This window comes from Stegastes partitus, unplaced genomic scaffold (genome assembly GCF_000690725.1).
Source record: "Stegastes partitus isolate 25-593 unplaced genomic scaffold, Stegastes_partitus-1.0.2 Scaffold303, whole genome shotgun sequence".
NCBI lineage: Eukaryota > Metazoa > Chordata > Actinopteri > Pomacentridae > Stegastes > Stegastes partitus.
The window spans coordinates 326,391-343,734 of NW_007578034.1; the positions used below are offsets into that span (position 1 = coordinate 326,391).

General features: G+C 40.8%; 1 protein-coding gene across 2 annotated transcripts; it reads right to left on the bottom strand.

The window, feature by feature from the left end:
- Positions 1-271: 271 nt before the first annotated feature.
- On the bottom strand, positions 272-15,557 carry LOC103358320 (FYVE, RhoGEF and PH domain-containing protein 6-like). 2 transcript variants are annotated; one of them, XM_008283238.1, is made up of 21 exons: positions 15,145-15,557; positions 11,812-13,816; positions 9,842-9,980; positions 9,494-9,561; positions 9,010-9,040; positions 6,326-6,477; positions 5,729-5,885; positions 5,502-5,589; positions 4,915-4,965; positions 4,745-4,803; positions 4,576-4,647; positions 4,218-4,286; positions 3,798-3,881; positions 3,623-3,702; positions 3,374-3,476; positions 3,095-3,241; positions 1,874-1,979; positions 1,652-1,746; positions 1,439-1,567; positions 1,201-1,340; positions 272-1,115 (listed from the first exon to the last, which is right to left on the bottom strand). In XM_008283238.1, the coding sequence occupies exons 1-21, from the start codon at positions 15,155-15,157 to the stop codon at positions 1,079-1,081; spliced, it is 3,825 nt and encodes a 1,274-aa protein (XP_008281460.1). In that variant the 5' UTR covers positions 15,158-15,557; the 3' UTR covers positions 272-1,078. The 2 variants fall into 2 exon arrangements, with proteins under 2 accessions (XP_008281460.1, XP_008281459.1); XM_008283237.1 differs by having other exon boundaries at positions 9,842-9,983.
- Positions 15,558-17,344: the final 1,787 nt, after the last annotated feature.

Below are 17,344 nucleotides of genomic sequence, written 5' to 3' on the forward strand. Positions count from 1 at the left end.
TGAGTGTCATGTAAATTCAGATGACTTGAAACATGGGCTCAAGTTTCATTGTTTAATAGTTATAAGGTGAAAAATGTCCAAAATTGTCTTTACTGGCTTCACAGTTCCACACAATTACACTGAGATTGATGCAAATATAGTAAAATATTTTAAGTTGAAATGTGATTTACATAAATACTATTTAGTCACAGTGACGTAAGTGTTATGGAATTTGTTGTTTTGCTTGTTTGTTTTTCCCCAATGGGCACACAAAGAGAACCAAGACAAAAAGCACAGTAAAACAGAAATTTATTAAACTGTCAAAATTTAGGCAGTAAAAATGAGATTCATGGAAATTGTGATTACATTTAATTTACAATAATCTCTATTTACATAGAATATGTGTGGACGGGTATAATCTATGTACATCGATCAGAGTGACTTAAGTGCAACACACATTGTGGTGCAGTTATGCACAAACTGTGAACATTCCCCTGATACACCAGTAAGACTCGAGGTTAGACTCAAAATTACTAAAAGCCTTAATCATGTAATAGGCAAGAAGGGTGCACACTGTGTGTTTTGTAGCCAACTTCTCAAGTGTGGGGAAAAAACCCATTCCCAAACAACTAGTAGCGTCTGTGGGGTTTGTTTTCACCTCTGAAAGTATTAATTACCAATGTCTAGATGATGGGATTTTAATCACCAAATCTGTGCTATAAGGATCCAGGAAGGATACCAGACAATTAAATTAAAATACGACAAAATCAAAGTCTAAATGAGCAATAAATTATTGCATAGTAATAGCTAAGTTGAAGGCAATATCACATAAACCCTGATGGAAAAGGTTCATCTTAAAAAAACAAAAACAACAGCCTTAAACCCCACCTCCACGGGAGTGACCTAAAAACTATGTAAAATCCAGCTACAGTAAATCTGATGAGAACAGTGAAATAAAATATTCAATTTTGGTTTCCATTTCAATGCAAGTAATGATGTGTCTCGTGATGTGTTTTTTTTTGCAGAATTCAGAGAGCACTGAGGTAAAAACATTTTCTGAAAAACGATGCTAAACTGCTTCACACACTGTCAACAGATATTAAAGCACGGTGGCTTCTTTGAAGGACTCGATCCATCTGTTAAAAAAACAAACAAAAAAAACCATTAGTATTATTGCTGTCACAATAAGTAGCACTAAGTAATATCCTCCTTCTACTGTACCTTTGGGCAGTTTGGACGTCGTCAGCTTTAAAAATGTAGTAAAGTGTGTTTTTGTGGTACAGCTTAAACTGCAGCTTCTGTGAAGAATCAACCTTCAACACAAATCCTAGCAGGGGCTGACTCTCCAAGGCTGCAACATCCTGCACAAAAATGATTTGATGATGAAAATGAAAATGATTCTTAGTGGTCCTATTATAATATGATGCTGAGCTTTTACAGAATAAGCTGGAGACTTCACCTCGCTCGCAGCGTACGTGTACAGAACTTTGTCCTGAATGACGAACCACAGCCTCTTCCCCTGCTTTTTATTTCTTCTCGACCTCTGCAGATACCCACTCATGGAGGAGTTGTCAGTGTTTGCTGACACCTGAAACAAGTAAAAAGCCCTTTAAAGAGTTTTCTGATCATTATAAATAACAATGCTTTCAGATCAGGACAAAGCATCAGCTACCTGTTTGAGGGCTGCAGGTATCTTCTTCTGCTTCCTGGAAAAAGCAAAGGTAGCTCTGCTTCCAGGGGACACCGCTGCTGATAGGGCCCTTTCACCTGAACAATAGAGATATGCAGTTCTTTTTTTTAATACTCATAAAGTAATGTTTCAGCCTGCCAAGTGTAAGAACAACCATGTGCTGGGAACAGATTGCAAACAGTGTTGGATGGAAGCCAGGCTTACTTTTCTCCTGCTGAAGAACAAGGAAACACTGGTCACACACTCGAGCTAACTGGTTCTTTAGATATTCAAGACAGTGTTTGTTGGAGGAACACGACTGGCACACCACCTGATGGGATGATACAGCAAAAAAAAAAAAGTTTTTTCTCTTACAAAAGCAGTTTGAATGTGATTTGTCCTATTTCCAATGAAATATTCCAGCATTGTGAGGGGTGAGAGAACTGAAACCACTATATGAAACTATTACCACCTTCTGGTTGGTGTAAATGAACTATTTTGCCAAGATTAGGGATTTCCTGAAGTCTTACTGCAAATATACCAAGAAGCCAGCAGATACTAAAATCATGTTTAGTTTTTGTGTAAGGTAAAACAAAGAAAATGCACTGTATGTTGTGAGTTTCACACATGTTGGAGGGAGGCTGTAATGCTTTTAAACAGAGTTAGGACACAGTACAAACTACAGGCCAGCCACGAGAAGCTTGGCCCCATTGTTATGAGACGTGACCTTCCCTAAAAACATGATTTGTGACAATGTCTATTTTGAGATGCATTTCTATTTTTCTGCATCTTTATCATCATGAATCATGTGCAAAACTAAGCCATTATTGATGTATGATTCATGTGTGAGAGTGATTAATATCTGATTCACTTTAGTAAAGATATTGTCTGTTCTTGCCATTACCATCAAAGTGTAGCGATCCAAGATGAAATTACTTTAAAGGTAAGAAAAAATAAATAAATACATTTCTTAATGCCAACTGCCATGAAACCAAACAGAAGAATAAACTTCACCCTTCATAGTAAAATAAGGCAGCAACAGAAGATACTTTTCATCTGTTTTCTTATTCTAATCATTGTCATTAGTAGGATTATTGATAAATAAAAATTATGTTAAGTGTTATTAAATGTTGTCTGTCATTCCTGACTATGGAAAATACACACTGAGTAAGGCTAGATGTTTTAGCCTTTTTCCAGTTTTATTGTTTGGGTAACTGCCTGCTTGACACTGGCCCAGCTACATATAAATTATACCAACAGGAGAGTTGCATCTATTTTCTTATCCAACTCTCAGCCAGAAAGTTAATTAGCATATTTCCCAAAATGTCAAGCTATGCCTTTTGAGCACGTCTGTTTCCATGTACGGATTTGTAAGCCATCTTAATTTGCATTTTTAGACATGACGTAACTATTTCCGCCATATCTGAGCACTTTTCGTCACCTCACCTTTCCACATGCGCGACAGTGATGCCTCCTCCATGTCAGGGTGAACTCACAGGTGCAGATCATACACATGGAGGTCCGCGGGTCTGGGATCCATATGGGAGCTTTGGATCCCAAGGGAGCACCATCGTCATGGTCGCTCAGATCTATCTGGATGTAGGTAAAAAGCACAGGAGTTACCATTCACTGCTCATACATACACTATAAAATATTTTTGTTTGTGTATCACACCCTAACTTAGGCTCATACATCAGACAAAACATGTTTTTGAGGTTATCTTACCTGATCGGGAGGCTTTCCTGAAATAAAACTGATTTTCTTCCTGGTGTAGTCGCTGATTGCTGTGGAAATTGCCTCGAGCCATTCATCTCGCTCTGTGGCCGAACTACAAGAAGAGAAAACAAAGTATATCCACAAAACTGTGCAGTGTTCTCAGATCTATCCATCGCAAGGAAAAACGCTATTATCAAAATGAATTATAGAACAATGTTGTTAAATTACAAAGAGATATCTTTTGTTTCTGATTATTACCTCGCAGAGAGAATAAAAGAACGCTCCACACTCTCAATCTTCAGCTCATTCTGACAGGCCTCCTGACTCGGTTTGCTAACCTGTAATTATTTTCATTGTGAGCATTTATGGCAGTGCATAGCTTGTAATAATGTGAATATGAAAAGTTTGAGGAAATAATAAGAGGAGTTCTCACCTTCATCCCAGCCAGTGACAGCATGTTGTTGAGCTTGAACTGTCCTGATTGAACAGGAGTGGTGTAGAGCAGGACGTCGTTAAACTGAAGGACAAATGACACAGAAACATTACTTTCATTCTGTTGTGACTTCCTGGTTCGTCTTTACTGACACACTACAAAAGAACTCAGAGAAAGTTTAATAAAATATTGGCAAAAATTAATTTATTGCAAGATGTTTTCTAGTTTAATTTAGTTCCATGACGCTTTGATAGGACTCAACAGCAAAGTTTCAGGTAGTAAAATCAAAGGCTTGAATCTTTCATTGAACAGTTCCTTGGAGCAGTGCAACAGATGTGTTTACAGTCATTGTAGTTTTGTTGGGATTGTTTTATTAAATAATGAAACAGGAGAGCTGGAAGTTATAAATTTGTACTTTACCAGGAAGAACATCCTGGGCTGCATGACCTTTCTGGACAGCTTCATCAGGATGCCCTCTTTGAGGAAGACCTAGAGCACAAAAATATCACAAGAAACCTTCACATGGGGAAAAATAAGAGCATCTTTGCATCAGTGTTAAAGGACTTTGGATGTTTGTAGATATAAATATTAAAACAAGTGATGACTGAATTCAGTTTCAGTTTGGTTTCAGTTTCATGATATTGTTTATGCTGGACAAGTGTCATGGCTGACTGACGATAGGACAAAGGCGGCATTATTGTTGTTAGTCCCACATGTCCTACTGTTGCAAGTCAAATGCTGCTGTAAAAAACCTGAAATCTAATCTTTGTTTTCTTACCCGGCCAGGTTGGACAATCTCATGGTGGCCGTTTAGACGACACTGCACCTGAATCAACTTCTGGAAGATATCCTGAGAGAAAATATGTGAAGATCAGCAACAAGTGTGGAGCATTTCATTAACATGTTGAGAACATTTGCCTGGTTCCATGTTTTTATTTTGCTCTTACCCCTTGTTTCATGATGTCATTGGCGTGATTGGCCACCTCTTTCACGATAGCAAGAGCAGCTGAGTGGATAAAAATGCATGCTGGTCACATACATGACATTCAGTGTTTCAGTTTCGCTGACATCGGCATGAAAATTTACAGTACACACACGTAAAAAGACACAGGTTTACCTTGAGTGTCCTTGTAGTCATCTGAGTCCTCAGACAGGTTTTTTAGATAATCTAAAACAGAATTACAAACATTTTAGATTCGGGGATCAACAGGGCAAACAAAAAAGTGCAAACTAATTGCACACCGGCTTTCAAGTGTTCAGTCTTGAGTAGTAAATTCCTGGAATGATTCAGAAGTAAAATCCTGGTTGAAAAGGTCTCCAGGTACTTACATAATGTAATTATACAAGAGTGACGTGAGGAACATTCTTCACATTCTGGCTTTGGGGGATCGACCCTGATCCATTAGTCTCATGAAACGCTAAGCTCACTCATGTTAAAGCTCATGTTATGTCACCAAATCTGATTTGGGCTGCACTTCAAAAATCTTATTATATGAGGATCGAGAAAGGGAAGCAAAAATTCCAAAGTAGTTTTGTTGTTCTGGACACCAGAGGGCAGCATGACGCCTATAATGAGACAGGTTGGGCCAACATGGCAGCCCATTACTACAACAATAAAACCATTTTGGCTTTTAATAAAACTTGACTTTGATGAATAAATAATGTGCCAAGAAATTGCATTGTTTTATTCTTTTGCAGATGTACCTGTGAGGAGTAGCTGGTACTGAGGAATCCTCTGAACAGGCTTCAGGAGGTAATGCTTGAGAGCCAAATTGGCACAGCGTGGACTCGCCTTAATAAAAAAAATAAAGTCACACCTTTACTAATGACACAGTTTACAGGAACTATTTCACATACACATGCATAAACAGTGAAACATCGTGGACACACCTCCCCTCCCCAGACAAAACAGGTCTAGCGAGCAGCATTACCTCAAAATTCTTCACCACCGCGCCAAATGCTGCGTTCTTCTTGGTCTGCTCTTCCAGTAGAGCCACATTCTTGTCGTACTCACGGATGTATGTGGAGTACATCTTTAGATAGGGCCCTTTCTTCAGGAAAATGTCTGCGACCTGGGCGTTTTCATCCCTGTATACAAAATAAAGCAGATATGTGGTTAACACTGCCTTTGAAAGATCATTTCCAAAATGTCGTTTTCATGAGACAGAACATGGACAAGAGTATTTGGACTCTAAACGTCATGTCCGTATGTGGTTGTCGGCAATTAAATTTCAAAAGCATGGTCAGTAATATGCTATTTTAAAAACCTCCACTCTCCTGGGAAGATTTCAAAGCTTGACTGCTTAGAAAAGTTCCAATTCAGCCACAAGGGCATTCATGAGGCTGACACTAATAATGGTTAACAATCCTTGATGTTTGGCCCAGTTTTGCCCAAAAGTGTTAGATGGGACAGAGATCACGGCTCAAAAAAGGCATGTATTTAAGTGCAATTACTCTTTGAGTCAGTCAAAGGGACCAAACACATACAAATCTATGAATACTTTTTGAAAAAAATGACTTTGTTGTACCATTTGTCCACTCTCTGCCTCAGCTCTTTGAGCAGGTTTTGGTTGAGTTCATAGAGCTGTGGGAGGTAGTACAGGATCTGGTTGAGAAGACGCTCCTCGATCACAGGTTTCCCACTCTGCTGAGACGCTTTAGACACCGAATCACGGAAGTCCTGTAGGTCACAGAGACAAATACAGAGTCAGATGGTCAAATTAAGGAACTTAGGGACACATGGAAAAACAGAATATGCCAAATATAGTATTTGCTGAACTAATTATTTGTAGTTAGAGCACACAGTGCAGTTTGACATCATCGGATGAAGGTTTAGGTCTTCTCCGCCAATCATGCAACGTGGATGTAACGCTACAAATTAGATAAGCTCAACAGATCTTAAGATAAAGAAAGAGGAATGCTGCTGTCCCATGACCTACACACACCTGACTCACATGAAAGATTCTTACATTTCCTGAATTCAATGACTCAAGACTAAAAAAAAAGGAGAGCAGCAGAGCCCGAGGGTGCTGTTTCTGCTTCCCTTTCTGATGATGTGGAGTCTTTTGGTGGTTTATGGGCACACGTGTCAAATAAAACTGCCTACAGACGAAGTGCCCAGCAGAGAGCTCTTGCGGTTAACATGTGTGATGTCTTCCTACAACAACAGCTGACAGTGAAGGAGGTGGATCATGTGAAAAAGGATGTGGTACGAAATTAGACAAAAATAAAGGTGTTACATGAGATAAAAATGCAGACTTGACCGCCGCAAGTATCTAAATATTTTTGGGGAGTGGGCACAATCTACAACAAGGCTAAGAGGAAGCTGTGGTAATTCATATAACAGCTTATACAAAGCAAAGCGTTTTCATCAAAGTAAACATCCCAGTGTCGGTGGTTGACATTTTGGAGACAAGTAGCACAGTCTGTTCTCATCTGACAACAGAACTAAACACAAACACTTTTAAAAATACACTCAACTGATCCTACTCCTAACAACATGTGTTATCATCCACGTGTTAGTGGAAAGCTGACTGAGAAGCTGGCAGAGACGGAAATAATACAAAGTCACTTCAACATTGTTTTGAACTCCGTATGACTGTTCTTCATTACTGGACTCAGTCTACAGAGACCCAATCAGTTCCTGTCTGAGCTCTGCAGCGAGGAGTCATCGAGCATGAGTCAGTCCTACTACGCTCTTGTTTCATGACCTTTTTCTCTCCAAACATCTGCTCAAGTGAGCATATTCATCTTTTATTGTAAAGAAAAAAAAAAGATGATTTTAAGTTTAACTTAAGCTTTAACTTTGAGCAGGCACGAAGGTCGTCATATGGGCTGTGTGATGTACTTCTGTGTATTAAATATGTCTAATCCCTGTCACTTGCTTACATAAAGTAACTTGTGTTTGTTTGAGATTGATGTACAGTTTCCAGCTAAGACAATGCAGTGTATTGTGTGAAAGTTTAAAATATCTATTTATTTTATCCACCTGATTTATACAAAGGAATGTGAGAAAAACAACATAAACACCTTGCTACATGACATAAGACAGCTCAACAGCACCAGAATCCACAACATAAAGTTGAATCAAAAATTCTCTGAAACTCTGTCAACAAAAAACTAATTATAACCTTTGCAAAGGGAAGATTTGCTGCAGGACTGTTGTATCAGATTGCAGCACCCAGCTCCAGCTGAAACTAGAGTGTAATATGTCTAGTTTTCTAATTTTGACTTGTCCTTTACTCATGCTAACACAACGCTCCATTATGGTTGTGTAAATTGTGGTTAAATTACTTGGGAGATTCAGTTGTTTTGAAGACCTGATGGTCCAAACTGAATGACGTTCAAATAAATATCAGCCAGACTGCCATTAAGTTTTATACAAATACTTATAGCTCCCAGTGGAAGCATCACTCTGATGATCCATGACTGTGGTTGTTGAGTGAAATGTAGTACACACATTCACGGGATGAATTGAAGTAACTTTCTTCAGGGTTTCTTAATTTTTTATCGATCGCCATCATCAGGTCAAGATTTAATTTTGTCCACTACTTTGGTCTATGACCCAGAAAATTGATGACAATCCCATTTTCATTATGAGCATGTCAGCATGCTGACAATGACCATTTAGCTCAAAGCACAGCAGTTCTACAGCGCAGCATCACTGAGCCACTCGCCATTCCCTTTTTTCATTAACTGGCTTTTTTTTTTGTCTGACAGAGAAAAGTTGATACCTCACATCATATGCAGAGCACCTTAAAAGCAGCTTTTAACTGTGAGATTATGAGAGAGCAAAGGTTAAACATTGGTTTGACTGCTACTGTTACACTTTGGCGTGTGTTGTCTTGTTGTGTTACAAACATTTTGGGTAAAGCACAGCAAAGGAGGCAGACAATCGTATCCTTCTGGTGGCTTCGATCCACAGATTACATTTCTGTTGTGTAGTGTTACCATCAGATCGCGCTGCTGCTGAAAGTGTTTGGAAAACCATGAGGAATGTGAGCTGTGCGAGCAAGACTGAGGGGAGTCATCCTGCATGGGGTGTGCCCCAGTGGCCAGCATAATGAAATACATATGGAGAATGTGGGCTCAGACAGTAGACGAGCACTGGATCAAACATACACAGAACAACTCCAGCCTGTGCTCTTATGACAGCAAACACAGAGCTTGTTTTTGTGTTAAGCAAAGAATCCTGACATTAGAGGTTACTTACAACATGAAGCATCTTTAGGACGTCAACAAACCTAGAAGAAACAAGGATGGAGAAAGAAAATGACGTTACAATGAGCTATAAAGAGTAATTTCCCAAACAAGAAACATATATTCTCATTTACCTCTTGTGGTAACGTTTTGTGGTATCTGTATCTACCCAGCAACTTTGTCTGTTGTGCTGATACATTTAAAAAAAATTACACAGTCACATATTTATTTAAAAAACATTGAAATTGCACAAAACCTGGTGATAGTGACGCATGTGGATTCTGCAGAGTAATGTTAATGTTGGTTCTGATATGAGATGCTGGTGTTTCATCTTAAGAATGTCAGTTTTTACACTTGTCTCATTTTAAATATCAGAAATCTTGGAGCGAATGTCAAAACCTGAGAAAATCTAATCAAAATTATATAACTAATAAAACATGTTTTCTAATCATCTGAGTGACCATCCACCTTAAAGGGAAAAAAATAAAGACACTTACACGCTCTCGGACGTCATGATTTCTGTGGCGATGTGGTGTATCTTGCTTTTCTTCTTTTCACGCTGCGTCTATTAAAGGTGTAAAAACACAGAATTTGAACCACCATGCACTGGTAAATCACTGTATAGTGGACAGAACTAATCACAGCAGATACGTGCAGCGCAGAATAATATACTCGGGTAAAATTTCATACACAATGCCAGTAAAAAAGGAAGAAAAGTTCCTTCCGACAGGACAAAGAAATATGTTGTCTCTGAAGTCTTGCAAAGAACAAACCCTGTAAATGATACCAGGAAATATTTGCGAACACTTCGAGGGACTGAAGTCATAAATCTAACTGCTCCTCACCGGACTCTCCTCTGGCTGCTCAGGGTCGCCTTTACTTGAGATGGAGCTGCTATCATCCTCGTCCTCATCCGAGCTGTCTGCCCCAAAGTCATCATCCCAGGAGCCCTCAGTCACAAGAGCCACCTCCTCGTCGACTGAGCTTCTGTCAAGAGGTCAGCATGTTAAGATGACAGAGCATGAACGCATTGTGCAGGTGGTTTTCACGCACATAAGCGGCCAAAGGGACTCATTTAAAAACGGAGAGCCTTTAAACATGCACATAACAGATGACTGGTAATTACAAGCCAGTGAGGGATATTATTTATAGAAGATGAGGGAAGAGAAAGGGCTTAAAATATAAACTCTAGTCTCAGCATATAATCGGAGGAAGAAGGTACAGCTCAGTTTCTGTACCACATATTTCCTGCTCTGATCAAATGAGTCATAAAGAAAAAAAAATTTACAAGAAAGCGGCCACTTGACAAAGGCGGAAAAAACATTTAATGATAATCATCAGTGCCTTCACATACCCCACTACCTCTAGTCCAGCTGCCTGCTTCAGGTCACAGAGCAGCAGTTTGCCTAAACGCTGCCAAGCCCAACAGAAGCAGCAGCCAGAGCTCCGAACCAATCACAAACCACCACTCATCACCAACTTTGTTAATTTAACCTTGCAGCTTCTAAATGACTACATGCGAATAGCTAAAAAGGAAGCTGCGCCAAAGATGTACTGCATGTCTAAAATGCCACAATTCCCTTGAGGGAGTGCTACAACTCAAACAGCGGCGCCTCCCTGAACAAAACTGCAGAAAAAGAAAACAGGCCGAGGCTGAAGAACGAATGCATTAAGCCAGAGTCTGTAACTCGCACTATGGCGTGTTTACAATAGCCGTTGCACTTAACTGTGACTGGTCTCTGTGAGCTGCTTAACGTGTTTTTAACATGTGATTGTTGCACAGTTTGAACTAAAGAGGGGTGGCACACTAAGCTGTGCGAGGCAGAGTGTACAGTTACACAAACTGTAATCCGATTTTTTCCATCTGACTTCTGCTCACTGGTCATTCATAACCCAACATATGAATTCTTTGCATGAAAGGATGACTACAGAAAGACTACACACACTGCAACTACAACTAGTTAAACACCTAACTGAGTGTTGTGGCCAAACTTTTAAAGGGTCAATTGGTCAAACATACAAAAGAAAAAGCAACACACATTTACACTAGCTGTGTAGATATCTGGTTTTTAGATGCTAAGTTTGGAGCATCAAAAATGTACATAAGGAAAATTCACATCTTCTAGACACTACTTAGGGGATGAGAAGTAAGTTCAATAAAAATCTGTTGAAAACAAATTCTGATGCAAATTCAAAGGGGCATCGTTTCTGCTTACTCCAGATAATTTCCATCGCTCTGAGCATCAGAAAAAGAAGTTCTACCTCCATTTTTATAAAATGTAAGCAGAAATTTCAGTGACAGACACCTGAGAAAGGAGACCTTTGAATGAACTGAGCCTTTAAGAATTGAAACAGGTGTAGCTTCAGTGCCGACGAAACCTCAGATGAAACAAAGAAAGCTCTACACTCAACACTGTGAACTAACTACGCTCCTTTCTAGGTAAAACGTTGTCTAGCTTTAGTGTTGCCGTTAACAATAACCTGCTCTCTGATGTTTATATTTTAAACCTGTTTTGTGTAAGTCTAAGTAATTGGGTCAATCCACAATTCATTAACACCTGAATTGCTGTGGAAGCACGCGAGCCAAAACACTTGCCAAACTCCCCTGACGGGAACCTGCAACAAAACACACAATGTGATGTGCTATTTTTACAATCTTCCCTTTTTACAAACAATACAAAGTCACGCTTTGGCATTAACTACATATTTTACAGATGATGTGTTCTAAGAAGCATGAGGTGTTTTCCTTCACTCAGGGTGATCCAGTAAGGTAGAAAGTGTTGATAAGAGATACTGAGACAAATGAGAGCTATACCTGTCAAACTCTGCTGCTGTCTCATGCTGCTGTTGATGGGTGTCTTTCACCAGGGACATGTATGGCTCCTGCTCCTCGTAGATACCTTCATCATTGTACAGCTGCGAGAAGGAGGCCTGAGGAGACAACCCTGCCTCCCCCGCTGGCATATTTATGTAGTCTGATATCTCCTCATAGTGAGCAATGTTCTCATAGTAGGGATCTTGTTCGAGTCCTGGAGAAAATTCATCTCCGTCTACACTTTGCTCGATTCCAATGAGCGGGCAGGAGAATTTACGTCCGGGCTGGAGAGGCACAGGAAGGTTCTGACATTCATCTTGGTCCTTGTCAACGCTTTGTTGATTATCATTTGCAGTGGAGTCAGGGCTCTGGCCTCCTTTTACTTTGAGCTTGGGTAACATCTTCACTGAAAGCGTCAAGTCTAGCAGTTTCCGGAAAGAGGTCCTCCTCTGTCCATCAGAGCGAATGACGTCAGCCGCAGAGAAGGACTTGGCTTTCTGTTTGCTCAGGCTGGAGCGAGATGGTTTGATGATTCCTGTTGTTAAGAGGTTCCTGCTTGATTTTTCCTTCGTAGGCAGCTCCATCTTTACCCTCTCTTGCAAAACATGGGTCTGGTGTTTCTCATCATCTCCTTCTTTCTCCACTTCTCTCTCCTCCAGGGGTTCCTTCTTCTGAATCAGTGCCATTGGGCTGCTGTGTCTCTGGGGCTTCTTCGGCACTACTTTAACCATCCCCTTCTCCTCACCTGCCACAGTGATGCCAGGACTCCGGCTCAACTCCGGCTGACTGAGCAAACTGCGAGAAGGAGGACGACGTGCGAAGTCGCCGTCGACTGCCTCCTGATCATCCGCTCCTTCCTTCTGCATCTCTTCATCCTCCTCGTCAACCGATACCTCCATCTCAATATTGCTGCTGTCCCAGCCCAGATCTTCCGCCTTCACATCCTTTGGAAGCGTCAGAGGAGCAGAGGTTGGCGCCCTCTCGGGTGCAGACAGAAAAGGCTTTTTCCTGGGCGGAGGGGCTGGCGGGGCACAAGCTCTTCTCGCAGACAGAAAAATCGGCTGCTTGTTTTCACTGTCTGCCACATTGACAGACGGGGATGAGCTGCCCTTCCCCTCTGATGACACCTTCACCTCTTTGACGTTCATTTCCCTCCATTCTTGACTCACAGACTCTTCCCTCCCCTCCTCCACCTTTTCCTGATGAGCCTGAACCACTGTCCTGGGTTTCCGTGGTACAGGGACAGGGACGGGCTTCCTAGGGGCTGCTGGGACTGGTTTGGGTTGGAGCGCACTGGTTTGCTCTGAGCCAAGAGCATCTTCCTCTGGTCCTCGCCCAGGTGCACTCTGAGGTATGGTGTTAGCATTTGCTTCATCACTCCATGTTCTGTGAGGAAGAGACGGCCGAACAGTCACCTCAGGACTCGAGGTATCAATGTCTCTGTTGAAGTTTCGTTCCACAGGAAGTGTCTCTTTGAGAGGTTTGTGGTTCGTAAGGTGAGCATTGGTGGAGGAAGTGTTCGTCACATGGCACTTAACATCGTCTGTTTTCTCCCTGCTGCCATCCAGGGTGCATCGCGTTGTTGGCACAGTCTTTTTGTCCTCTTCAGTTTTGCTCTTTCGCAATGTTTTTAAGTGTTTCTCAGCTTTGTCCAAGCTTGTGTTCCTGATGCACATACAGTTTTCTTGGCTACAAAGGCAAATAGGAATAATATAATCCCAGTCAGGCTTTTTGTTCTCTTGCTGTATTCCATTTTGAGAGTTAAGAACACCGACGGTCCGAGGGGCTTCTGGGTGGTGCAGGCTCCTTGAAACTAGAGGCTTGGATTCCACAGCAGCGGTGAGTTTAGAGAGGCAAGGTTTGGGAGCTAGTAATGGTTTAACCTTCCTCGGTGTGCCAGGAGATGGGTGCGAGAGGCTGTCTTTTCTGGGGATTGAGGGAGACAGCTCAGGCCTCTGGTGGAGGGCCAGCTTTGGTTTAGGGGCCACAGGAGGCTTATGCATGCCTGAGGAGAGGAAAGAAACAAAAGATACACACTTGAGATTTTGTGTGAAGTTATTTTCTCTGATTCAGAGTCTCAATCACGTGAGAAAACAACATCAGATCACAAAAAGCGAAACGATTTCGGCTCTAATCTGACGGAGGCGTGTTCTAAATATTCACACGCTATAATTGATGCATTTCCAGCAGTTTGGCAGATGTTGGCTTAATGGAAGTTCGCTCTTTAAATCTGCTTTGTAGCACTGATCCTAACCTAGTGAGGGCTTAATGTAAAACTGCTGTAAAGCACCAAACCACCTCTCTGGGGGGGGGTTCAGATATCACATGTCTTTTGTTTGCTGCTCAGTGCAGCAGGGCTGTAATCTGGCTAATGGCTCATGTCAACAGGCAGGAGGAGGAGGAGGAGCAGATGGGAGATGAAGAACGGGAGTCATGCAAACTGGTACATCTAGATGAACTAGTGTTTTCAAATCTGTGGCGGACTGAGTGGCAACATGCAAACCTGTTGACGGGAAGGGATGTTGTTTTGCCACATATTTCCCTGTTCAGCAAACCACAGTTTAAACAGCTGACTGTAAATAAATCTCTGCGATAAACAATCCAAATGATGATATGCTGTAGATATGAGTGGAACTTAAGTTAAATATAGATTTCTGTGTACAGGTGACAAATTGAAGGAAAATATAAAGTTTGTTAGTGAGGCCTCGGGCCTCCACCTGCCGCCAGGACGGCTTCAGCGCTTCTTCGTTTTGATTCTCAACACCACTTTTTGGAAATGATGTTCCCTCTTTTGGTGTTTTGATGATGATGATGGGGAAAAGCGCTGTTTTACACACTGATTAAACATCCCCCCATAGGTGTTTATGTTGGTTGAGATCTGGTGACGATGGCGGCCACAGCATATGATTCACATCTCCATTTGTACGACTCCAATCCAAACAGGGTTGAAATGTTTGATCATAGAATAAAGGTAATCACTCACAACAACTCTGTATTGATTTGCAGTGAATAGCCTAGTAGAGCCAAATCATACATGAAAACAGCATAACAGCCCTCAGTTTAGGGGTCAAGGGTTCAGGGTTGTTTTTTTTATATCACCCATGTGTGTGTGGACAAACATAATAGATATATGTAGTATTATATACACTATCTGTATCACATTCTTTATTAAATATCTTTAGTGTTTATGCTCTGCCATCTGTATTATAATAAATAAAGTTTAAAAAATAAACCAATCCATGAATGTAGAGCACATCCATATTGTATCGGGTAAGTTCACTAACAAATCATTAACCAGGGAAGTCACCGTGTAAGCAGAAGTGAGCCACTTACCTGAGTTCATCATCGCTTCTCTCTCTTCTCCTCTGGTTTTGTCGATTCTTATAAATCAACACAGCAGACACAAACCCTTCATGTTTCTTCACGCACAGCAAGCCGTCGCCTCGGAGTGACTTATCTGTCAAAAAAGCGACATTTTCTTTGCTCCTCTTCGAGCAACACTCGCGATCTCGCAGCAAACAAGTTGTTCTGACTGGAGCCGCACCGGCTGCTGCTGCTGCTGCTGCGATCTGAGCCTCACAGCTTCCTATTTGCTTCCATATTCAATCCACTAGAGGTCCTCGAACTGCCAGAGTCGATCAAAATACAAAAGGTTGGTAGTAAAACTTCAAAAAAAAAATCCTAAATTATGTGTGACACCTCGTACATCTACTCCACGTCTTCAGTCAAACTTCATGATGACTGCACAGCAATTTTCCAGACTGACACAAATACACGCACATCTTCCCACACCCGTCATCATTTCTAATATTATCAACACCAAGTATGACTCAGAGGGCAAAGATTATGATTGGAATCCAGTAGCTATTTTGTAAGTCATGGCTGAGATAGAGGAAGTAAAGTTTTTTTTTAAAAATCCATCATTTCTCAGCAGGTTTTTGCATCATGATGTAAGCAGATTAAGTAGTCATCTTATGGGAAATGACTGGTTATCAGCAGGTTGACATCGAGATGAATGGCAGCGTGTCAAGATTCACAGAGACATTAGATTAAAAAGAAAACAAAGCATTGAATGGTCTGCTTTCTTTATTCAATCCTCCTATGCAAATGAAAAATATAACTTACAAATTGATGTTTACACAAGATTTTTAAAAAGTGCATTTTTCAGAGAACACTGAAGCAGCAGTCGTCACCAACTACCTCTGATGACAGATCTTTAACCCTGACACCGTTGAGATTTGTCATTATGCTCCTTGCTTGGAAGAAATTTTACATTTCAGTTTTAATATTCCACTGTTCAGTGATTCCAGTACAAGCAGGTCAGACGTCTACAGTCTGATTACACATTAATCTGATGCACCTGGGAGGCTGTGAATTCTTATACTGATGTAATAGTTTTACAGCTGCATGATCAGTGTGAGATAACAGGAGCTGGAGGCAATGCAGGAGGGTTTTTGGGCCGGATACAGAAATCTCTCTGTCGTTGGAGCGACACCTCAGAAACGCGATTGTTTCTCCTGTTAAGGAAGAGAATCAATGTCACTTACATTACCAATTCTGTTTATAAAAATAACAACAACAGTGAAAATCAAATGTGGTAGAGATTTATCAGAACATCTAAATTAGAGGAAAAAAAATGCTCTTTAGTTCCATTTTTCTAGCCAGACCAATGAATTAGCAGGAATTTAACTTCAGATATTGATTACATGACGTGCTTTGCATTGGCCGTTTCCTTTTCCTCTGAGGCAGTCAATATGAAGTCATTCAGTTCTGCTAGTGTTGCTTCTAGTGAGTTGTGCGCATCTGTGGCTGCTGGAGTGTTGATTGTGTCACTGCATGTAAAGTACAGAAAAATGTGAACAGAATTGCAAAAATTTTAAATCAACTCGTTAATGTCTAATTTTCATTTGAGTAAAACAATAAGTTTTTGCTTTTTTTGTTTATTTGTGGTCACAAATTCCACGATGATGTATTTTCTTTTCAGTTCACGACCTTTAGTACATAATGAAAGCAAATTACGGTAATGTTTCAGTGTCTCAGATCAGAGCGGATGGTGCAGTATTACCTGAACTTGTAGTCTGAAGGGAGACTCAGACCTAATCTGTAGTCTCCCCTGGTTCTGGAGATTTGCTTTTGAAGGTCCCTGGCTGAGCAGCTGTGACTGCTGAATATGTTGCCCACAAACAGCAGCTTCCCTCTGTTGTACATCTATCACATGAACAAACAAAATGCAAATTACATGTGTGGCAATGCAAGAAAACATCACTGCAGCTACACAGTGCAGTTATTTTCCATGTCCCACACAAAAAATGTTTAGTCCACGTGTTTTTATTTGGACTCCAGAGAAGTGGTTTACACCATAATGCTGAGTCTATTTTTTCACAACATAAGTCATAGTAGTCACGAGGTTATTCTTAAGTTTAGATTTCATAACAGAGAAGAGGATGTGCACAGCATCCTGTTGATCATAATGACTATTCTTCCTGAATGAAAACCTTTTGGCCTTAAGTCTTTAAGTACTAATTCTACTCCA